The following is a 24,186-nucleotide window of genomic DNA, read 5'->3' on the forward strand; positions in this document are numbered from 1 at the left end:
TGGGAGTGTCAGCAGACCTGGCAATGCTGTGCCAGGGGAAGGGAGAGACTAATCAGCACTAAGTCACAGTAGGTGTGCTCATCAAACACTCTGTGTACAAGGATATCTCTGTGTGGTGTCACTGGGAGGCTGGCACAACTGGGAGCATCACTATCACACCTACATGTGGCGCTATGATCAGCCACCTCCTTCCACAAAGCTTTCCTACCAAGAAATATGCTGCTGTTTAAGGATGGCTCTGAAACATTTCTCAGCCTTCTCCAAGGTGTTACACTCCTCCAGCACCATCTACAAGAGCTCAAAGCCCTCTGTGGTTTATGTGTTGGGAGCTGGGATGTGCCAGTGACCAATCTGGCTGAACAGACACATCCCAAGGGAAGTTAGCACTGTTTCACAGGGGTGGGTTTAAGCACAGTGGCTACATCCTGCCAACTGCCTCAGGAATTCTTGCCTCCCACCAGCTGGGATTTAGGAGTGGCCACTTCCTGAAAAAAGTATAAACTGACCACCCATGGCCATCATGTTCTGTTTGATTGTTTCCCATGCAGGGACACAGCCAGGGAGGATGCTTGGCAGGAACTACCATGTTTTATCTTGGGTGGAGATTTTCACAGTGCTGGAAAATCTCTTTATCACACAGCCTTGCCTCTGCATGAAGCTTGTTGTGGTCAGTGTGGGAGACTTGAACAGCCTGTAGCAAAGAGCCCTCCATTTACCCTTTTAGCTGCTTTTTAGGGTCAGGCTGTGGCTACTGCACACAACTACAGAGGGTAGGAGGCTCCAGGAAAGAAAGGTTGACTGCTCCACTGGGCTCTGGCTCACAGTGCCAGCCCCAATAGATGCAGCAAACATGTCTGGAGACTGTGCAGGAATGAAACATGGCACTGTGAGCAGCACACACTGTTCCCCAGCCCTTCTCCAGGTGTTGGGTGATGTCCTACAGCTACCAACAGGCAGGACTTCTCACTAGAATCCCTTGTTCTCTACTAGAACCCTTTGTTCTGCATATCCCCTCCAGTTATGTATTTGCTGGTGGTTTATGCTCCATCAATCAACAGTCATCTGGGATTTGAACCTAGTGATAGCAATCTCTGGGGTGAAACACAGCTGTGTGCTGGGGGATGCTCTGTGGAGTTTCACATGGAAAGGCAAGTAAAACAGAGAAGTGGATAACAGTCTAAGCTCTCTAGAGACACCACTTCTCCTCAGGAGGAGGAAGATGTGGGTACCAGCTGCTCCTCCTTGAGGGCCTGGACCAGGATGTTGAAGGATGAAGGTGGTCACCACACAATGCCCTGGTGGCAGCTTGTCCAGGGCCTTGGTCAGCCATGCCAGGAGGAAGAGCCACGAACAGGTTCCTGCACCAGGTCCTCTCTTGGACAATCGAAAGCCACTGCAGAGCCAGGGACAGCAAGCTGTGCCAGAGGAGCTCGAGGGACAATGTGGACTGAGCAACTACAGGGCAGAGCGAGGAGTTTGGTCTTTCCTCCTACACGGCATCATCTGAGATCCTCCCATTCAAGGACGTCTTCGGCTGGAGACCATTGTTCTGAGCGTGCACCTCTGGCCTGGGCTGCGTCATCTGCTGCAAACGCTGCCAGGAATGAAAGGAGAGAGTGTCAGCCAGGGCTGGGGCAGCAGCAGGGGGACAGCCAGGGCATGGTGAGGGTTGGAACCCTCACCACATGGCTCAGAGGTGACCCTCATTACAGGGCAAGGGGATGCTGCATGGAGTGACTCCTCCAGCAGCATTTGGTAGTACCCCAAAACCCTCTGCAAGTCACCTTTGCTTTGATGCTGCACAGAGCACAGCAGCTCCTCCTTTTATCTGGAATATGGGGAACATCCTGATAAGAGGCAAACTCTTACCAGGCAAGACCAGCTGCAAGGAGGAAAAAGAGAGAGCTGCAATGCCACAGGCTTCAGAGTAGACCTATTTTTCAATCAGGGTTGATTACAAAACACTACTAAGTAATTACAGCAGGTTAACAAGGTGCCTTTAAGGTCTGTGCCTTTGATGCCAGTCAGAACATCCACCTGCACAAACCTTTGCACAGCAGCAATTCCTGTCAGCCTGAGTTGATCAAACGGAAATTGCAGAGTCAAGTAAAGTGAAGCAAGAACCCATGAAAATATGGAGGGGCCAATCATTACTGGAGGCATGTGGATTGAGCATCAGGAGTGATGAAAAAGAATGAATCACTATTGCCAGTCAGGGAGGGACTGATGCTGTGCACTGCACAAGAGAATGCAGAGGAGGATTAAGCCTGACCTGAACACACATCACTAAAACAAGTAGAACCTCTTTCCAGTAAAGGGAAACAAACTCCTACCCTCCAATACCAGTGAAGTGCCTACTTCTGAGTGAATTCCCTGAATGTTCACTGAACTGCTTCTGCCATTTATTGTATTTTTTTTCCCTCTAACATTCAGGCTCAGTAGGATCAAAATTACTTGTAATCTTTCCTGTCTGTCAAAACCACTTTATTCAGGATTGGCATCTAATTTCCCTCCAGCTCCAGCTCTATTACAAATTAATCCAGGATCTGTGTATATAAGAGGCCAAAAATTCTCTCTGTCTCTCCGATACCAACACATGCACACACAGATTAGCCTACTTTCTTCCTGCTGCCATCTGCTGCTCCCTCCTAGGTCTATGAATGATTGAGAGGGGGTCTGGGTCTCGTGATGTTTGTGGGCAATGTTAGAAGAGTCAGACTGGGAGGGTGCACATCAGCCACTCATGCTGCTTGCTGGTACTGATGGTTTGCACAAGATGCTGAGGGGAGGGGTGGAAACACATTCAGGAGCTTCCCTCCAAGCCCCTGGGGCAGCACAGGAATACACAGCACTTTGGAAGGACTATGGATATAATTGGCACAAGCCTTTGGTCAGAAGGAGTCGAGCCACTCCTGAGAGGTCACAGACCAGTTTGGGCTCCACCAGATGCTGTGATGTGCTTTCTTCCATCTCCAGTGAAGCAGGATTGGGACTAGGCAAAGGGTTGAACCCACACCTGTACTTTCAGGCTTTCCTTTTCCCCTTTTCCAAGTTACATTATGAGTGAATAAGGAGCCCTATAAATGTCTGAGAAAGGGCCTACAGTTGCAATTCAGTTGGCTTTAAACCCAAAATCAGTGAAGCAGCTTGACATAACACCCTGGCTCGAGTCCTGCAGGAAGGACAACTACCTAAACCCAGCTTCCGATGAGAAACCAAAAATTGAAAGCAGATTTGAGATCCTAAACCCACCCAGTTCACCCACATCAGAGTCCATCCAAGTGGAATGCTGGGAGGAAGAAAACTCAAATACACCTGCAACTTCACCTCAAAGGAAGAGAATCTGAAGCTGACCTCAGCCCAGTAATTCCCGCCACAACTTCGAGTCAAGGTTTGTTAAAAATACAGCATCTCGAAAATAAACTCATGTGATTTAGATGGCATCTGGTTGTTGTTCAAGCTGGGCTGGGAAAGCCATAAATCAACACTCTTGGGGTGACTTCTTACAGCTGTAAGCACTGAGCCAGGGATTTGGGGCACAGTGCTCTCGAGACTGAATGTCAACACTGTGGATAAAATCTTAACAGTAAGTACTGGGTATGACACAAGATTCACTGCTTCATAAAATCCTGCTCAAATTACTAAAAAAAATGTTTTAAACAAGACTAGTGTGGTGGGTATTGTGGGTCTTTCTTGCTTCCTAATACCTCAGTCACTGAGTGTTCTCTGAAAGGCACATGACAATCCACCCCTGTGCTTGTTTCTGCTGCTTGCAGACCTAGCCTGAGACATTTCAGGATTTGGGCTTGGAGGTGATGATCTTCCTGCTGAGGAGTGCCAAGTAAACATGCTCATAGCCAGGAATTGTCAGGAGCTGGGATTTCTCTGGATCAAGAAACCTCAAGGATTTTTCCCAAACTCCTCCATGGCTCCAGTACACCATGCCAAAACAAGAGTCAGGGGAGGAGGGCTACATTTTTGTGGTGATGGTCACACAAATCTCATTGAAGAACAGCAGACATAAGGGTAGACCATCTGAAGGTCTATCTGCATGCCCAGCCACAGCCCAGCTGAGCTCCCAGAGTTAGATGTGTCCTGCTCAGCTGTGCTGGCAGCTCCTCTCCAGTGAGCCCGTGTCACTGGAGGCTGTTCAGTGCACTGGGACTGATCTGAACCTTTCCTCTCTCCTGGGGAGACGGTGCACAGAGCTCCCGTAGCACCAACCCACTGCACTCTGATAACTTTGTCAGAGCAGGGTCTGCTTGGTCCAGGTTGGGTTCAGGGAGGAGCTTACCCTGAGCAGAGGGCAGGGTGGTGAAGCTGCTCCTACCTGCTGGAGAGTTCCTGTTGAGGTGAAGAAAGAGTACAGCATGTACCCTGGAATCAGAAGCATGGAGGACAGGGCCATGAGCCAACCGATGCCTTGTCCCCACACAGGATAGACGTATTTTCCCAGTGTCAGAGGGGTCATTTCCACCACGCTAAAGAAGAACACACCCTAGAAAAGAACACCAGCTATTGCAGGGGAAAGTGCAAAATTGGGGTCCTGCCATTCTTTCCTTCATTATCTTCTTAGCTCCCAACAGCCTTACAGGAACCCAGCAGCTCTTTTCATTAGTCTAGATTCTTTGAGCACACCAACTGGTAATTTCATATCATTTCTTCTTATCCTAAGCTGGATAAGATATCCTAAGTTTCCAAAAAGCTGGAATTGGAATACCCCATATTTCCTTCTTCTCTAGACTACTCGGACAGGCAGTGCCACCACAGCAGTTCCTAGGCAAGTAAACAGCATCCTCACAGCTGGTCTCAGGAGTCCTCATATCACACCACTCCCTGCACTACTTCTGCTGGAAGGGCAGGAACCTGCAAAGGCCAAACTGCTCTGCAGTCAGTTATCCTGCAATTGCTGTAGCTTTTGTTTTCATAAGCTTGTCAGAGGCTGAAGCTGGAGTAGCTGAAAGCTAGAACCAATAATAGCTTTTTAAAACATTACATTATTTCGCTTATGTTCTCGCATCTCAGGGGGAAAAAAAATCCCCTATGGCCTTATTTAGATTAAAAGCAATCATCTAGAACTTTTTTATGGGTTATTTCCAGCAGGCAGGGTGAAAAGGGTTCCTGTATCACTTTACCCATCTCCAGTCTGCCTGGGACCCCCTTGCAGCAGACCTGTGCTTGGGTTGAGAACAGAATGTTTCCTTACAGCCCATCTAGAGGCCTTTCTAGACCTGCTCTTACACATAGGATTCCCCAGGTCTTACCAGGCAGACAAGAGGTGTGAAGAAGGCCCAGCAGATCTTCCACCAGATGCAAGGCTTGTAGCCAATCATTTCTTCAATGTTCCTGTAAAACCTGTTCACACCTACAGAAGAAATGAGTATTGAAAATAACCATCTCTGTACCACGGTCTTCATCTCTTCTCATGGAGAGCACAGGCCAGGCACAGCAAGAGGGTGACAGTGTGGCATGAAAAGCATTAGCTGGAGCAGATGGGGTAGTGGGACACAAATTCATGCTAACAGCTTCCATGTTTCTGGTGTCCTCTTGAGGGCCCAAAGGGAAGGACCCTGGGCATCTGCCAGTCTGTGCTGAGGTCTTTGTGAGGGCCTGGAGAAGTGAGATGACAGCCTTCCACTCCTGATTTTCTGAAGTTATCAATGTAAGCTATTTTCGGCTGCAAAATTGTCATTGTCTTCACTGGCTTTGGCTTTTTCAGCATGTCACCATGCCCACAGAGAAAACAAAGGAACAAGGTGTTTTGTGCTTACCATAACACCAAGAAATTGAGATGGTCTCAAAGAAGACAAGAAAAAGAAGACACATGCCACTGGCTGAGTAGTAATCAAACAGCTTGAAGACATAAATGCCACCCTAAAAAGACAAAAACAGGGTCAAGGAGTTCAGTTATAGATGATGATCGACAGTATCAGCCAGCAGCTTGGATTGCTACTGTCCGTGTCTGTTGGTTTAATGTCCATTTCCTTGGACGGTAGAGCCACTGTTGCAATGTTTCCACTGGAGTTTGGCTCCCAACAGCAAAACTGATGTGCTCTTGCAGACAATCAGCCAGCCTGTTCAGGCATAGCCCAAGGTGAGGAGAAAGGAAATTCACTAGGATCTCTTTGATTTCTCTGCTTTAGAAGGAGTCAAGTTAGTCTGCTCTGCCCCTCCCCAGAGTTTTGCTTTGCCTCCTCATGAACCCACATTGCTCCACAAATGGTCTCCAGACCACTCAGCCCTCACCTCACCTCCTGTGAACCTTGGCTTCAGCTCCAGAGGTTCAAGCCCCCAACAGACAGGTTTTCTTCGTGTTATCTTAACTCTTTGAAGCAAGTATTCCCTAAATTTGGGCTCTGTTGGCTTGAGTCCTTATTGCAAATAGCAGAACAACAGGCCAGACTGACAATAGGATGATGCTAAAAATTATGGAGGCATCCTAAGTCACTTGAGATGTAGCAGTGATGAACAAACCACTTTATCCAGAACAGGAGAAATGCTGTCACTTCTCCCAAAGCTTTGGTGGTGCTGTGATATGCCAAGTGGCCAGAAAGGTGTCAGGAATGGGGGTACAAGCACAGCCTGTACAATCTGTACCTGGGTGATGTTGGAGAATCCAATGAGATAAGAGATGAAGCAGACTACTGCGATAAAGATCTTCTTCCTGGCTCTTAGGACTTGAGGATACTCATCCATCAGGGCTGTAATGAACCCTTCCACAGTGCAGAACTATGGGAAAAGGCATACAATCAGGATATGTATATATATATATATATATATATATATGTATATATATATATATATAAGTAACTTAACCTGTACAAATTCAACTTCAATGTTGAGAACCTTAGTGATTTATAGACTCTGCAGAGTCTAGAAGAGTCATCTCTGCACAAAGTTGGTCTGAACTATCTTCTGAAAATTCATTTCTCTCCCCGCTGAATATAGATGGAGCTAGGAGCACCAAAGTTAAATACTTAAAAATACCTCGGATAATCTCTGCCTTTTGCTTCTCATTGAAAGCCTCCTCTTTCTTCCCACAGACTCTCTAGGGTCTCCCTATCACTGCCCTGCTCCCCACACTGCTAGGCCCTGTGCCAGAGTTGTGTGCCTGGCTGCTGCTGGGACATGTGCAGGTCCTTTATCACTCTTCTTGCAGGACCTTCTTGTTCTTCTCAGCCTGTGGCAACAGCACTTGCGCTGTTCAATGATCTAAAATGCTTAATAAGGACCTGTATTATCCACTCTTATGTGCATGTAAATAACAACATCTCTGATTACCCAGTACTTGACTTCATTTCACTTTTTCAAGCAACATTAAATGCATGTAGCACACCAAAAGCCCATCTTCACAGCACATCACCTTTCTAGAGGTGGAAATCCCTGGATGGTTTGTGCAGAGCTGTATAAGAATGTCGTCTGCACCATAACACATAACAAAATCCCCATGAGTGCTGCCTTCCAATTTTCCTACTAGTTCTGCCTTCTGGCACAAGGGCAGTTTGACTGCCCTTGTGAAGTGCATTCTTCTCTCCTATCTTTTGATAAACTGTGATATTTACTTTTATATCTCAGTCCCAGAAACTGCAGGTAGCATACCCTCTCACAGAGCACATCTTGCCTCTAGCAACAACCTGGGAATTTATGAGGGCAGCAAACTGGCTTCCCTGGTCATGCCAAGCAAATGTACAAGCCAGTGCAATGAAAATGAAAGTGGTTTCATCACTTTTCGATGTTGGGGACTTCCCCAGCTCTGAGAAGAAAAAAAAACAAAAAACCCTAGAGTGAAGGTAGAGGTACACAGACCAAAAAGAGCAGCAGAGTGTTGGGAAGATGTGTGGAAAAAAAATGGAGTGCCTGAAGCTATGGCTGGGCAGGGATTATGGAAGAGCTTGCACACTGCTGACTGCTGAGGCAGAGCAAGGCAAAGGGAGATGTGTATGCCCAGGGTTTTATATCCACATGGAAAGCCAGTATTCCCAGAGTGTCAAAGCTCAACTGTTTACACTTGAATTTTTAATGAGCTAAGCTTTTTATGCTGGACACAAGTGCCACTAATGCATCTTTTGCCATTCACACATGGGTTAAGCTGCCTTTGTAGTCATTGACAGTGAGCGCTTCGCCCAATCCCATCTGGCTCGTTGTCTGGAAGAGTCAGAACGGAGGTGGCACCACCATGTGAAGAGATGGCATGACATAAAAAAACACTGCTGAAAACTATTCCTTCCACATGGATGCATGGCCAGGTACTGCCAGAGCCATGGTAGGGCCGGGGGATCTGAGACAAAAAAGGCAAATGCATTTGTGAGGGAACAGCCCTGGTCGTGGGCAGAGGGTGGTGTGCAGCAGAAAAGGAGCAAAGAAAATTATGCCTTAGGTAATTAGATGGAGTATAGCTGACAGCTCTTTGGTGCAGGAAGAACAATCAAAATCAGGGAATGCACAGAGGGAAAAACAGGGAGATGGGTGGTAAGGAACAGGGCTACAAAGTGAGTTGAATTTTCTTTGTCTCCTATCAGAATTAAGCTTCTGTGTAACAGATAAGGTGGAGAAACAAATGGTCATACATTGCTTTTTCTAGCCATGGAACAGGCAATGACCTTCATACCATTTACTGAAAATTGCCTCATGACAGCCTCAGACTTCATAGGGGATGCAGCCTGGAGGAGGCTTACCTTTCCAGCCCCAGGGACTGCAGGTGCTTGGCATGGGGCTCACTTTTCCCATCTTACAAACCAAACCCTGGCTGCTTGCACATGAAGACTCCTGGATGAAAGCATGCTGCTTTCAAAGTGGCAAGGAGCTGAGAATTGGTGACTCCTGTTCTTGCCACTGCAGTTCACTCTCCAAAAAATTCTGCTTTTCCCAACAACCCTCTCCAGCAACAATTTTTAGCACACATTCTTCTCTTCTTCATGCCTCAACCCATGATATTATTTATTTCCCAATCATTTTATTTCCATTAACCTCTCTCTTTTGCTCCTTTTCCTCTTTAGGGGCCTAATCATTACACAAGCTGCTGGGTCCAGTAATCTGGGTTTGGGAGTCAATGTAGGTGTGGCACTTCTGTCTGAAGGAGTGTCTCTCTTCCACCTTCTCCCAATTGCTATTCCCTCCTCAGCCACACAGAGCACCCTATTGCGATGCATGGACCTGTGGGGAGTTTGACCACAGCTGCCAGATGTGCAGCAGAGAGCCATGAGAGTGGTCGCACTGCTGGCAGCTGGAAATCCTCATGACCAACCACTGCTAGGCAGCCTCACATGGGACAGACACAGGCTGGCAGTCACAAGGCTTGCCAGCTCCCCTGAGCAATAAATGCCTGACCTGGAAACTGGTACATTAAAAGGAAGCACAAGCATATTATGAAAGAGGGTCTGGATGGGAGAGAGATGAAGCCTGGATGGATCAGAGCAGAGGAAACACCAAGGCACACGAGTGGGGGCACAGGTGGGACGTGTCTGTCAGTACAGGTCATTCATCCTACTCGAGGAACCGCAGAGCACTCTGGCAGGAAGAGCAGATGGAGCTGTGCTGCATCTGCAGGAGACTCCACTGTCACTAAAGGGCCGGAGCTGCATCACAAACACAGACCTCAGCCCAGTCTCCCTTCCCTTGCTCGGCTCCAGGGCATCCCTGTTGTGCCTACAGAGCTGTGCCCTGCTGGTAACAAGCAGCAGTCTCAGCCCAGCCGCCCTGGGGTGCAGGAAATGCCCTATGGCCCTGCTGTGCCTCGTGAACTGGGCTGCTGACCCAAATGAAAAATGCTTGCTCCCCATCTGCAAATGCCACAAAGGATATGTAATCAGCATGTAGAAAACCTCTGTTTTTGGGGTTTTTTTTAACTGAATGCTTCAAAACGCACGTGGAATTGCAGCCATTGTAGCAGCCTATGTTCATTGGTTTATATGCATAAGCTGCCATGCTGTTGCTGATGTGTTTGAATGAAGCAGAGCTCCAGCATGCAGACAGAAAGCTTCTTCACATGTATTTAGCTGTGCTGTTTAAAAGTTTATTTTCCATTTGTTGCTTCATTTCCCCCCCACCCCAGTCTCTTCCTCCAGGCAATGATAGCCTCCCAACAGACTGCCTGACCTCTGAAACTGGCTGTCAGAAGGGATGTGGAGAATTTCAAAGGGTATTTCAGCAGCAAATGCAGCAAATAAATTCCACAGAGTGCTTAGAGGGCTTATTGTCATGTCTCGATTTACCAGTACTGAGTGAATAATCCATGCAGATAATTTTTTTCTGTAAACGTAGTTTCTTTCAGGGCATTCAGGTATTATTTGAAATTTTTTTCCTAAATAATGTCTATGGTAATGCATTCATGAGCTTTATAAAGTGTTTATGAGAGTGCGATATGATTGAAAACTAGATTTGGTTGATTAGATTTTCCTGGAAACCAGGTGTGACATTTCAAGAATAGGTTTGAGTCTGATTGTGAAGTAGGCTTGGGTTTATGAACACTACCTGTAATTCAAAAGAACATCCATTTTGCACCGGTGGTTTGTGCTGCAAGAGAAGGCATGGGGGCACAAGGGCAGATAAGACAGACCAAGTGCAGGTTTTTGCAGAAGCCTTTGATTTTGATACACTCAGAAGGAAGGTATGCTGCAATTCACTGCTTCACTGGGTCGTTACTTTTATGCTGAATTATCATAAAAAAACCTATCACCACTTGTAAAAATGCAGAGATACTGCATTTGGTTTGTTTTGTGAGGGCTCTGAGGGGGCAGGGTAGAGCCCTTTTGCTACATCTAACTTCTTCCCCCTCAAGTATCTTGTAAAACTTCGCCATCAGGTAAGATGGCAAAGCAGTCAGGGTAGCCAGGCACCAGCCTTTTCCAAGGCATGACTCCTTCCTTTTGCTAGGATCTGTCCCTGCTAACCTATGGACCAGGCCAGGGAGCTGCAGCTCTGCTCAGGGTGCATTGTTGTTGGCATCAACAACAATGCCAAAATGCTGCAGGAAAGCACAGCCCTCACACCTTAAGAGAGTAAAAACCCACTCTGATCAGCACTGTCCCAAGTGCAGAAGGGAACACCACAATTGTACCTGAAGACATTTTTGTATCTTCCTCCACTTTGTCCCTGAGTTGTCTCACCTGACTGTCCAGACCCAGCATCATCAGCATGGAGAAGAAGAGGATTGACCAGAGTGGGGACAAGGGCAACTGTGTGACAACCTGTGGGTAGGCGAGGAAAGCCAGTCCAGGCCCTGCAGTAATGAAAAGGGGGATGAGCTCATGTTTACAAACTATTTGATGGGAAGTCTGAGCTATGTGCCACAGTTAAATAAAGATACAAAAATGACAGCAGAGAACTCCGGAGTTTTCATGTAGGAGCTAGGAATACCTGTGCCTTTGTGCCTGTGACCCACCAGCTTGGTGGGAGGCATAGGGGCAAGATGGGGAGGCAGGATTGGAGAAACAAGTCCTGCAAGTAAGTAATCAAATTATTGCAACCAAATGGAGCTGGAGCACTGTGCTAGAAAAATAAACTGGTATTCACAGCTGGTTAGAACTTTCCTGGGTGCCTTTTATTTTTCCTTCCCACCGCAAAATGCTGTTTCTTGAGATAAAAGCTTTCTCTGGAAAGACAGCAATTTCAAAATATGTATTTGTGCAGAAAGACACAGTCCCATCTTGGTTAAAAAATTATTCTGAGATCACAGTCTCAAGATTTTGCATGAAAAAGGGACTCCAAATTTTGATCACATCTACTGAAAACATAGGTAGCATCTATTCTGCATAGGAAATTTTCAGACAGCAAATGGGCTAAATATTTCACTACAGCAAAATAAAACTTCAGCACACCTAGCCAGGAAAGAAGCAAGGGCACCCCACACAAATGGTTCTCACAGGTTGCTGTTGCATTTGAACCTGGGTTTCTGCTTACCTGAGGAGGCCAGCTCTGACACCGACTTCTTTGTGATGTGAGACATGAAACCAATGATAGAGAAAATAACAAATCCAGCAAATATGCTTGTGGTGGAGTTTATACAACAGACAATAATGGAGTCTCTGGAAGAGAGAAAGAGAGAAAAAACCCCACCTGCAGGTCCCTGCAGTGCAAGAGAATGAGGTAAACAGAAGACCAAGCCCTGTGCAGAGCTGGTCTTGTGCTTTGGACGGGTAGCACAGGAGGCATACTAAGTGTCCTGTAGGCAGGGCGCCCCTCTAAAGAGATCACAGTGTGTCCCCTAGGCTGCATGTTGCCAGCAAGGGGATGGCAGAGATCAGGCAGATTCACCACAACCCCCTGCCTCACCCATGAGGAGCCCCAGCCACACAGGAGGATGGAAAAAAATCTACCGACCTGTAGACATTGTTGTGGAAAGTGTTGTAGCTGCCCAGAGCAATGAGGGAGCCCAGCCCCAGGCCATAGGAGAAGAAGATCTGTGTGGCTGCGTCCATCCAGACCTGTGGAGAAGGAGCCAGAAGAGGAGTGCAGCAGAAGGGGACTCAGTGCTGTATGTGCGTGTCCTGCAGCAGCACAGTGCAGGGCTAGCAGGGGGACTGGGTGCAGACTGTGGAGCTGTGTTCTTGGATGCACAGCCCACTTGGGTGTCCAGGACCTGAGGGAACCCTGTCAGTAGGGCCCAGTCAAGAGTTTCTTACTAATATCTAATATAAAGCTATTCTCTTTCAGTTTAAAGCCATTCTTCTTGTCCTATCACTACATGGCTTTATCAAAAGTCCCTCTCCAGGGCTTTACTGTAGGGCTCTTTATATACTGGAAGGTAGGGAATCTGCATCCTACCCATGTGTCAAGTGTATCAAAGTGCAGTCTGGCCCAGCATCAGAAATATAACCCCAGCCCTTCAATGGGATGGATGTAGACGGATGAAGGGTCCTGCATTTCTGAACAGTGTTCCATGCAGATCAGAAGGGACTCTTGCATTGTCTGTCTGTGTGTGTTTGCACATGTGCCTCCAAGGGATGCTGCTCCACTCAGAGACTCACATCCTTCTCTCACACCCTCCATTTCTCTTCCACTAGTGTGTCTTTGATTTTCCAACGTGGAGTTGTTTGTGCAAACAACTGCAGAGGACAGCTTGCAAAGCTGGTCCCAGTGCCTTAAGGTATTAAATCTTAGAAAGTTCAAGAAAAAAAGACATACTGTTTGTTTTCTAATTGTGTAGGATTTATACAACTTTTCTGGTCTTGAGAACCCTGTTTTCTGCATTAGAGACAATGCAGTTGGTCGTATAGTTACAGAGAGTGTCCTGAAAGAGGGATCATTGGGACCATCGATGGGAAGTGACAAATTTCCAGCTGTCCCCACTCACACATGACTGGTGACTTTGCATTTTTCAGCAGCAGTACTCCCATGGTTCCAAAGTCTGTGTATCCTGAAAAACCTCATTTTTGCAAGTATCCCTGCTCCTCCTGGGTCTCCTCTCTGCTTCTAGTGACCAAGAACACATTACTGGCCACCACTCATCACTTAAACACTTCCAAAAACTGCTGCTGTGTGCTGCTGTGCTTGTGCTCTTTCTGAGGCCCCCATGCCAGCACCACATCATCCTTTCTCTGGGATCACCAGACCAGCAGCCCTAGGACAGCCAATGAAATGAGACATTCCCAGCCCAGAGGGCAGGTCCCTTTGTCAGGATAACTTCTGACTCCCCATACCTGTGGATATCACTGCTTGAGTACAGCAGAGCTGCTGCACAGATTTCCACCCATGAAGGAACTTTTCCTCAGTTTTGACTCAGCCTACGGGACATGGGTCATGAATACTTGGACAGGGTTATTCCAGAGTTTGTTTAAGTACTTACAATATTCATGGGAAGTGCCTGGGGAAGCCTAATGCAGAGACAGCTGGGAGATAAGAGCTTTCCTCACTAGGCTACAAACCTCAGAGTCAGAGAGCTTCCTGAAGTCAGGTGTGAGGTAGAAAAGGATCCCCTCCTTGGCTCCTGGCAGCGTGACTCCCCGGAACAATAGGATGAAAAGCATGAAGTAGGGGTAGGTGGCTGAGAAATACACCACCTGAAAAAGACACCATGGGAGAGAAGCCATCAGCCCACCAGTGCCCAGGACCTTTCCTGCCCATGGTGTCATTGAGTCTGGCAGGTTCACCTGGGAGGGGGACAGGTTCCCAAGCACAGCCATTTGCAGAAGCATTTCCTTGCATTTTCTGTCCCCCATTCCCATGCTAGTAACGTTTCTGGCTTTTTGAGGTTTCTCCCTGCCAATGATACATAAGGACACACTAATCACAAAAGTAGCAGACTGAAGGCTGGATGAAATGCCCAAAGTTAAAAGAATTGCACAGGGATAATTTTAGTCCACAGAAGTAATCCCCTTAAGTCATCATATCCTTATTTTGCAGAACTAAAGCTGGTGTTTCTCTAGACCAATGCATCAAGCAAAACAAATTGTCTTGACTCCACTGCTTTCTTTTCAGCACTGTTTCAGTATCTCACAGATATGTGCCATCCCTCATCACAGTGCCCACACCAGTAATCACCAGGGCTTTGCTGTGGCTGCGTAGCTAAAGCCTGTTTGAGAGCCACTGGGGAAGTTAACAGCTTGGGTGACCTACCCCTGAAGTGCTTCTTTCTGATCTCTCCTCTAGATTATTTCTTTCATAATAGTGTCCTGCTGTACCATGCTGTGCTCTAAATAACACATCCCAGCATCTCAGCACTGCTGTTTCACTAAACAAAGCAATCACCTTTCTGCTGTGCTAGCCTGGAACACTGCACAGGGAATAACAATGGGCTTCTTGTCTGAACGTCTCCCATCAATATCAAAAGGGCAGCAGGGAAATTTTCAAAGGAGATGGTGAGCTTTTTTCCACCAGAGGCAATTTAAGAGATTGTGATTGTCAAAAGTGGGAGGTCACAAGAAGCTTTGCTCTCTCAAAAGGCTGTCCCAAACTGGGAAATATAAGTAATTTCTGAAAATGCCTCTTCCCAAAAAGAATGAACGCTCAGACCCATGACCTTACAGGCAAGAGCTATTCTCTACAGTTAGAATGAAAATTATCATAAACATCGTAGCAATTTTTACAGCCATGAAAGGTAAATGTCAGGAATTTAATAGTATCTACTGTGATTTTGCCTCTAAATACTGTACCTTAGTTATAGACACTTAAATAAAATTGAGTCTGGAGGACATTTTGATGATGCAGCAGTGACAGGCAGCACCAAAAGACCCAGCCCTCACACTGTACCTTGCCTGTCCACTCCACACCTTTCCAGATGGAGAAGTAGACCAGCAGCCAGGCCAGGGCCAGCGTGCCAGCCAGGGGCCAGCGGATGGTGCCAGGCTCCCCCAGGCCTCCAGACATCTGGTGCATGTTCCTCCTAAGGGTGGGAGACACTGTGTTAGAATGAAGTCTCACAATCAAGGGCAGAGGAATTAAGAGCTCCCAGAGGTGGCTGGAGGGTGAAGGGCCAGGTGCAGACAAGTGTGAGAACCCACAAATCCCTAGAGAGAACTGAGGATCATTGTGATGGGAAAAAGGGAGGCAAAGAGAGGTGGAGAGACTGTTTGCCTGCCTGTCCATCTGACCTGCATCTGCACAGTGCACCCCATGCCCACCATGGCCAGTGGCTGGCTTGGCTGGCTGTAATGCCCTTCTGCCCAAGGAACAGAGCCAATAGGCACAGGCACAGCCCTGGTGGGCAGGAACAGTGACCACAGGGAGGGAGAGAAACCTGGTGTAGGCAGGCTGGGCACGTACTCCCAGAACTCGGTGACAGCGCTGGTGAGGTTGGTGGTGTCGTTCAGGGAGTAGTTGGAGAAGCAGCGGTCTGTGTTCCAGGCGTTCCCACAGGTCTGCCACGGCAGGTCCTGCACCAGCACAAGGACAGCAGGGTTATCATCCATGTGATATCTCCCAAGTGAAATCTGGCTTCTTTTAAACTGAAGCCCCTTAATTTTTTTGCAAAGGTAATGGGCAGCTCCACTGGATGGGCATGCCCTTGTAGCCAAAATAACGGAAGAATTTTTGAAAATACGATAAATTGTGATAAGGATTTTCGGGAAAAAAAATATCATGATGTGATTAGGGCAATACTGTAGCTCCAATAAAATGCTAGCAATTCCCCACATAGAAAGCCGCTTCCAATTAACTGTTGATAATTAATACCTACACATTAAAATATTATCAAGGGATACTGTGTTTATAACCATTACAGCTTTTTGCTAGCTTCACTCAACAAGTGGCTAGAATTTACTGCAGAAAGAATAAGCAGGGATTTGTTTCTTATGTTTCATTTACACCAAATTCAATGCTTAAAAAGCAGCATGGCCCTGAGAATGGGGGCAATGGGTTGTCTACAAAAACAGACTTTTATAACACAAGCACAGGAGAAAATTGTTCAGGACAGTAGCTGTTTCATGCTGTCCACTGCCCTGATAATGAGCAGCACAAAGGAATTCCTGGGAGATGTTTACACTGCGGGTAGCAGTGTGCTGCAGCACAACACTACTGACTTAGATCAGCTCTGGCACTGCAGGCAGTGAAGCAGCAGTGCCAGGGGCTGTGTGAGTGTGTAGGGGAACTCACCCAGGCCACAAGGTGCCATGGCTGAACCAGCCTGAGGAAAGCAGCTCGGATACATCTCCATGAGCAGCTACCTCTTTTCCCAAGCACAGTGTGTGTAGATAAATTCAGAGCAGCTACTCTGGGTGATTTCCCTCTGCAGGTAAATCCTGGTGCTCCAGCTCAACAAAGCTTTAAGAAGATGTTTGTATCCATCCCTATTCTTCCATGAATGTAGACCTCTTCAAAGGTATTATCTGTGTTTTAAGTGCCTTGTGCCATCAGTGCCTTTTAGTGCTGCCTTCACTGCTCCATCTAAATCAGTTCACTCCAGCAGATGATATCATCAAATGTGGTATCCTGGCAGAATGGTGACTACTGCAGGGGTGGAGGTGACATTCCAGTGGCCACCCCCCTGGTGATTTCACTGAGGACTTGCTAACTGCACTGAAGAAAAGGCAGTAGCTTCAGCAGTGCTGCACAGCAGCTCTTCAATGTCTGCATGGTAGAGAAGCTGCACAGCTCTCACAAGGAGGGGCAGGCTGGGAGGCAGTTTGTTGCTTCTCCATTTCCTCTGAATTTCAGAGGACAGCAACTGCAGAAGGCAGGCTGGGCTCCTATTATAGTTCAAAATACTCATAGTTAAATTTAGGAGAGATAGGGGACAGACATCATCCTGGATTTTTCATTTGCACCTCAAGTCCTTTTGGGAATTTGGAATAATTTTCTCTCGTAAAAGAAGAGGTCTTGAGCCAAACACTTGGATCTGCCTATGTACATACAAGCACTGTCACCACCTGGGTCTGTAACACCTGAATGTACCAAAGCCTTATCCTAATAAACATTCTGCCCAGGGTATAGTTGGGATGGGTTACTTTGGGGAAGGCCTCTGTTTATTTGGGAATCCCTGAGGGTGCATCTAATCACCCACAGCCAATAATTTTGTTCTAGATCCAGGACCCTACAGTGATAGGTGGTATTGGTGGTAGAAGCACAGTTGAGAATGCCAAATGAAATTATTCAGCAAAAGTCTTGATAGATACTTGGAAGTTTTGCTGGAACAAAAAGGAAAACTGGATGTACATTGTCCACAATAGCATTTCAGGGTTATATCTAAATGACATTTTAAAATATCTGGTTTGGTTGATGCCTTTAAGGCTTCAGGTTGCTCAGAGAGTTACATTAATGAAACTCTGACCAGTTTCTGGGCTGAAATAAATAATTCAGCTACCAAGAAGTTAATATGGGGTATGATTCTAACCTTGTATGGTAGAAGGCCCTGCTATGTAAGAGGAACCCGCTATAAACCATAACACCAAAGCACACACTGAGGGGCAGTCACAAGATGTCTAGATACTTTCTGAATAATTTTCCCAGCAGAAAAAAAAAAATCCCTTGGAGATAATTTATCAAGAGAGAAATGAATCAGAACTAATTAAGATAAGAACTAAGTCCTGAGAAATAAGACCATGATGTAACAAAACCTGACAAAACTAGATCTGGAAATGTACAGCTCAGATTCAAGCAGCCCAAGAAATAAAACAAAAACACAGGCTGAGTTTTAAAGACTGAAGTGAGTGGGAAATAGTTCCTGTAGAGGGGATAGGACCATCTGCCCCACAGGACAAGCATCACTACCCATCAGCACCACAAAACTGCCTCCAAGGCTGATGAACCTCTTCAGAAAGGGTGTAGCACGATGCTGACAAGGGCTCTTTGCACAAATGGCAAGCAGCTAGTGATCGCTGTGGGTCATAAAGAAGCTACTGCCCATAAGTGAGAGTGAGGACACAGACCACAGACAATGCCATGCTGCAGACACACCCGTGACTCACCGCAGTGAAGGAGTTGAAGAGATAGTAGAGAGCCCAGGCAATGATGACAATGTAGTAGATGTTCAGCCAGAAGGACAGAACCATAGCCGCCAGTCCAACGCCTGCAAATGAAGGCAGAGAGCAGCATTAATCCAGGTCTCCAGTAACCAAGGGAGTTCATGGGCACCACAGCAAGGGTTTTTTTTTGAAAACGAGAAAAAGGGAATCAGCTCATCAACACAGAGTTTGCTATAGTTGTACAGTGAGCTGGTTAGCAAGGGAGGCTCATTCCCCCGTGTCTCTCAGCCACCCATTTCCACTGGGGAAGCAATGCTTTCAGTGTGCTACCAGTATTCTATGGACAGAGCTCCATGAAAACAGGATCTTGTCACTTCCCTGGCAGAATTGTACTTTCCCACATCCAAGGTGTTTCTAAATCACCATTGGCTTCTAGAAAACAGTTACTTCAAGTATGGCAACAAGTTTCAATCTTATGCAATTAAAGTAAGCATATGTAGAGAGGCTTGGAAAAACAAAGGGTCTTCTGCAACCAGAGCCTCTCTGTCACAGTCTATATTGTCCATAAAGTCCCTTGTCATCACACAAAACTGCTTGAACAGAGCACAGTGATGTTAGTGACTGCAGACATTGAGGTCGAGGACAGCTTGATAAAGACAGAGGGGGAACCCAGCCCCTCCTCACCTGCCACCCCATCCCAGCCCCCAGGGATTTGCTGATTTGCCTTCAAACCATTAACGGAGTTTTGCCTATAGTTATGCGTCATTGCTGTCACAAACATACAGCACAGTACCTTTGAACATGGGTGCTAATCTCCAGACTCCTAGTCCACCAACAGAGGTATACTGGCCCAGAGCAGTTTCCAGCAGGAAGAGAGGAATCCCAGCAAACACTAGTGTCAGGAAATAGGGGATGAGGAAGGCCCCTGAAAGAAGGAGCAATGTTATAAGGCAGTTCCTTCTTTGATCAAGAAGGAAATGTCTCCAGCTCTGCAGTTTCTTGCTCTGCAGCTCCCATGTGATGAGGAGCAGCCTCTCCTAGAGGTGAAAGTTTGCAGCTAGAGTTGATGTGTTCAGTGAGTCTCCCACTGAGGTGGCAGCTGCCTTCCCCTTATCACTGTGGGTATGTATGCACCATGTATACATGTACACTGGCATCACTAGCTGTACAATGCCAGCCTCACTTTGTTTAGATAATGCTAAACCCAATCTGACAATAACCCCAAAAGCTTGGACACTGACATTGGAAACTTGTTGATGCTTTCTGTCTTACCTGAAGAAGCTTTCAATTCTTCTTCTTCTTGAGGGAATAGTGCACAGGAATATCTGGCATTGGTCACTGCTTTCTTTGTTAATAGCTGTTTCAGTCTTTTAAGAAAACTGTGACCAAGACTGTATTGGCTCCTGTAACAGTGCTATATACCACCCCACCTGTGCTTTAGTTTTACCCTTAAAATTCCTAGTGAAAAATATTATTCTTCTCCATGTCCCTGTGGAAACCATCTCATCACTAGAAAGGAGGTAGAACACTCATTCACTAGAGATATTACTGGCACCCAGTTTTTAGAAGAGCAGTCAGAATAGGAGAGCCTTGCTGTGTGATTGGAAGGCTGTTCAAGTTCAGGTCATCCTGATTTATAGGTTGTGGGACAAAGCAAATTTTTTATCCTTCTCATGCATGTACTGGAGCGGGCCATCATTTTTGAGGAGGACATACTTTTGCAGAAGATGCTCACTGGGAACAGAGGGAGGACACCCAGTTTGCCCAGAAACGGCTGGCTGTGTTCAGGACAGCACTGATTCCTGCACTAGCCTTAGGGCTGAGCTGTCAGTCTGAGTCTTCTTCTCCAGATAATTGTAGGAAAGCAGACGTGGAGCCAGCCAGCAAAGCCACTCTGGAAAGCTGTGACCCAGCTTGCACCCAGCAGAGCCAGGCTCCAGCAGCTGCTCTCTGAGGGCAGGGAAGCAGCCAGGCACAGCCAGGGATGCTGGCTCAGGGGACATCCAGCTGGGGACATCTGCCTGCCAAGCAGGGAGCTGAACCCAGCTGGGAGAGGCAGGTGCCAGCACTCGGCATGGAAGTCCATGGAAGACAGCATGCAAGAGGAGCTGGCAGTGGGTGGTGGGGAGAAAACACTCTCTGTGCCAGCAACTCAGTGACCATGAACCTGAATCACAAGCTGGCGTGGAAGTGCGGGTTCTTGGCTTCATCAGCAGCCTGATGTACAGGAAAGAACAGCTTTGAGCCTCACTGTGCCTGCTCAGCAGCCTCCCCTGTGTGCTCACTAGACACCACAGCCTGCAAGGTCCAGGCCCCAGTGGGAAGCCAGAGTCTGCTCTGAGGACACGGCTGCTGACACCCTGCTGCTGTGGAGTTTGGAGGACAAGCTTATCAGCAGTGCAAGTCTCTTCCTTGCTTCTGTAAAAGCAATTAATGAAATTCAGCTGCAGCTCTGATGATCCTGCACTTCTTATCTACAGCAGGTCAGGAAGGTTTGTAGGTGAAAGATCTTATTAGACTGTTTGGGGGAGAGGGGGGGGGTGGAACAAAAAAAAAAAAAAAAACACCAAATAAATTTTTGGACACAGGTCTTTTATCCTGGCTTGATTCTCAAGAATAGTGGGAAATCTAGAAACCAGACCACTTCCTCGAGCTGAAGGCTGTTGGCAATGACACTGCCACTCAGGAGGGCCAGGTCCCCAAGCAGGCATGGATAATATCCCCAGGTCCTGTGAAGTCAGATGGGAAATCAGTTCTGAAATTTGTATCTAAATTTTGCAGGCCAGTACAAAATACCGTTGTGCATGACCTTGTGGAAGTCTCAGTTTGTCTCCAGATCCATGGGTGTTAAAGAGGTGATGATGCTGGTCTTGCTCAGAGCACTTTTCCTTGGAGGCAAGAAAGGATCAATAGCGCCTGGCGCTCACTGTGCAGCCCCAAAACTGCCTGCTCCTAATGCCCTACAGCAGGGAACAACAATTAATCCTTAAAGCAGGGAACACTGCCCACGAATCAAAGCATTACAAGCTGTTACACTCTGTTGCTTTGAGTCTCAGTATGCAAATGAGGAGTGCGGGATGCTTATTTAAAGGATTGTTTTTCTCTTAAGTTATTCAAGCTTAGCATCTCACAACATTTTTTAGCACGTACTTAAGTGCATTCAGAGTGAATTTGGAGTCTGGTACAATTCTGCTGAGATCAGAGGAACTGTATAAGGTTATAGATGAGTGTAGAGGCTGGAGCCACGGGCACAGCTAGGCATATCCAGCTGCGTGCAGGGCCAGCAGGGAGCCCAGGCATCCCTTTGGGTGAAGCCTGCACCCCGCAGCGGATGGGCCGAGCGCTGGGCTGCCGAGCCCTGGGCTCCCTGCGCCCAGCAAGCCAGCCGTGAGCCGATGCAATGCGACAGCGGTAAGCGAGACGACAATATTTCGATTCAGTTCAATTTGCCTGTGCGTAATGGAAGCAGCCCACACGACCGCGCTCTGAGCGGCGCACACGCGGAACGCTAAAATTAGCGTTCCACCCCCAGTCTGCCGTGCTCCGGAGGCGCCTCCGTGCAGGCAGAGCCGAGGCGGTGCCCACCCGCTTGCGAAGGAGCTGCCGTGCGCCCCCGCCGCTCCGCTCCAGCCCCGGTGACGCTTCCGTGCGTCAGCTCCGCCTCGGCGCGGCCCCGCGGCGGCTCCGCGGCGGCTCCGCGCCGGCCCCGCACCGGCCCCGCACCGGCCCCGCGGCGGCCCCGCACCGGCCCCGCTCGCCCCTCCTGGGCCTGCCAGCAGCCGCTGCCGGCAGGGCGACAAGACGGAGCTATCCAGGCTGCCACGAACGGCACCAAGCGGCAGGGGAGGCAGGGTGTTGGGAGCGGCCAGGAATCGATTCCCGCATTTCGTCTGCCTGGCGTTTCTGCCCGCAGCCGGCGGCTCCCTCTGCGTGCCCGCAGCTGTCAGGGCAGATCACCCCGTGTGCCATTGCTAATGAGAATAATAGCGCTCCACACCTCTACAGCACCCGCCGTCCTAGGTTCTCAGCTGACTTTACATGTAGGATTGATTTTAGCTTCATCTAATTACAGGCGTTGTCATCTGCACCTTTCTGTGTGAGGAGACAGTCACGGGCAGCACAGAGCTGGTGTGAGACTTGACACAGCAACCACCCGGGAGATGCTGGCTAACAACCAGTGCTGGGACCTAACCACGGGTAGATGTTCTAGGAGGAGAGCAGGCAGTCGGAGTGTGGCCAAAGATGACAAACCTGCACTGTGGCTCTGGCATGGGTGGCACAGGCTCCCCAGGGCAGGCCTGGGTGTTCCCATAAACCTCACTCAGCTCAGCTGTGCATTTCCACCTCTCCACAAAACCCAAAGCTGTGGATGCCCCATCTCTGAAAGTGTTCATGGACAGGTTGGATGTGGCTTTGAGCAACCTAGTGGAAGGTGTCCCTGCCCTTGGCAGTGGGTTTGGAACTGGCTGATCGTTAGGGTCCTTTCCAACCTGATCCATCCTGTGATTCTACAATTCCGTGAAAACAACATGGTCAGTTAGAAATCTTCCTGGTGAAATTGTTAACTTTCTGGTTTCCTGCTGGCACTCACTCCACATGCTTCAGAGAAAGGGCCTAGATACCCTTAAATGTCATGAAGTTAAATGGACATTGCTTCAGGGAACAAGACCCTTCTCCTCTTTTCCAGGGTTGGAGGAGAAGAGCATCCTACACTGCTTGCAACAGCAGAAATGGGTTGGTGATATGAGAAGTTATGAGAGCCGCAAGCAAAAGAAAAACAAAAAAGACTTGGAGAAGGAATTTGAGAAGACACCCTCAGAGCAGCATGAATGAGTGTGTTACTTGGGATGGGGACTCCAGGCCAGGAAGAGCTAAGAGGGAAGCAAAGAGCAATGTGGGAGGACTAGCAGGCAAACCCTAAAATTATATATACAGCCTTAAATCTGAGGAAAAGGAGTTGGACTTATGTGGGAAGTCTGTTAAATGGTTCAAGGAAGGGAGCAGCTCTTCAAAGGGGAGAAGGAAGGCTGTTTTAGTAACAGGCACAAGCAATGGGAGAGTTCAGCATGGAGTGAGAAGAAAGAGCCTCTGCTCTACTGACACTTGCCTGTACTCCCCTCCACAAAAGCATCTCCCTGACAAGATAGAAGAAAGAGCACCATTTCAGAGGGGAGCTGAGGCACAGAAGTGTGTTTTCTGATTTGATCCAAGATGTGCAGAAATTCTGTAGCTGAGCAGGGAGAATTCCCTTGAGAATACGCTAGACTGAGGAGAAGCCAACATTTAACAGATGTAAACTGGTTTCTCTGGAGGTGCCCCTATTTGTGCATAGCTCTCCCTGTAACTAAATTAGTTCCTACATGCTTCTTTTTTTTTTTTTTTTTTTTTTTTAGCCCTGCAAATTTGGACTGCACAAGCATGACAGAACTCAAACTGCTTGTTTTATTTCTTTGGACTGCTTCTTCCCAGCCTGCAATTGCTAGTAAAGCCCACAGATCATGGAAACTTGCCTCCGAACAATTTAATAACTCAGGACCACCCATTTGCCCAGACCCACACCTAGCCAAAACCTGCTCAGGTACAAGGCTGCTCATTGTGCATTTCTCTCACCTCCTCCATTTTTGCCACAGAGATAAGGGAAGCGCCAGACGTTGCCCAGACCAATAGCATAGCCCACACAGGACAGCAAGAAGTCAAATTTCCCCTTCCAGGAACCTCTGTCTGGGATCTCCTTCTTCTTCTTCTTGGTGCTCACAACCTCAGGGCTGATGGGCTCTGGCTCCTCCAGGGCTGCCTGCTTCACCTCAGAGGGAGAGCTCAGCTCCACAGAAGTGTTGTCCATCTTGCCCAT

General features: G+C 47.7%; 1 protein-coding gene across 1 annotated transcript; it reads right to left on the reverse strand.

Annotated features, from left to right (window-relative positions):
- Positions 1-1,311: 1,311 nt before the first annotated feature.
- On the reverse strand, positions 1,312-24,186 carry LOC110472974 (sodium- and chloride-dependent GABA transporter 1). The gene is made up of 14 exons (XM_021535179.2): positions 23,946-24,186; positions 19,129-19,260; positions 18,339-18,439; positions 15,700-15,809; positions 15,187-15,319; positions 13,863-13,997; positions 12,319-12,422; positions 11,899-12,023; positions 11,106-11,218; positions 6,598-6,729; positions 5,772-5,874; positions 5,265-5,365; positions 4,331-4,498; positions 1,312-1,594 (listed from the first exon to the last, which is right to left on the reverse strand). Exons 1-14 carry the CDS (start codon positions 24,184-24,186, stop codon positions 1,490-1,492), a joined length of 1,803 nt encoding a protein of 600 aa, XP_021390854.1. The 3' UTR covers positions 1,312-1,489.

This window comes from Lonchura striata, chromosome 5 (genome assembly GCF_046129695.1).
Source record: "Lonchura striata isolate bLonStr1 chromosome 5, bLonStr1.mat, whole genome shotgun sequence".
In the NCBI taxonomy this organism is placed as follows: domain Eukaryota; kingdom Metazoa; phylum Chordata; class Aves; order Passeriformes; family Estrildidae; genus Lonchura; species Lonchura striata.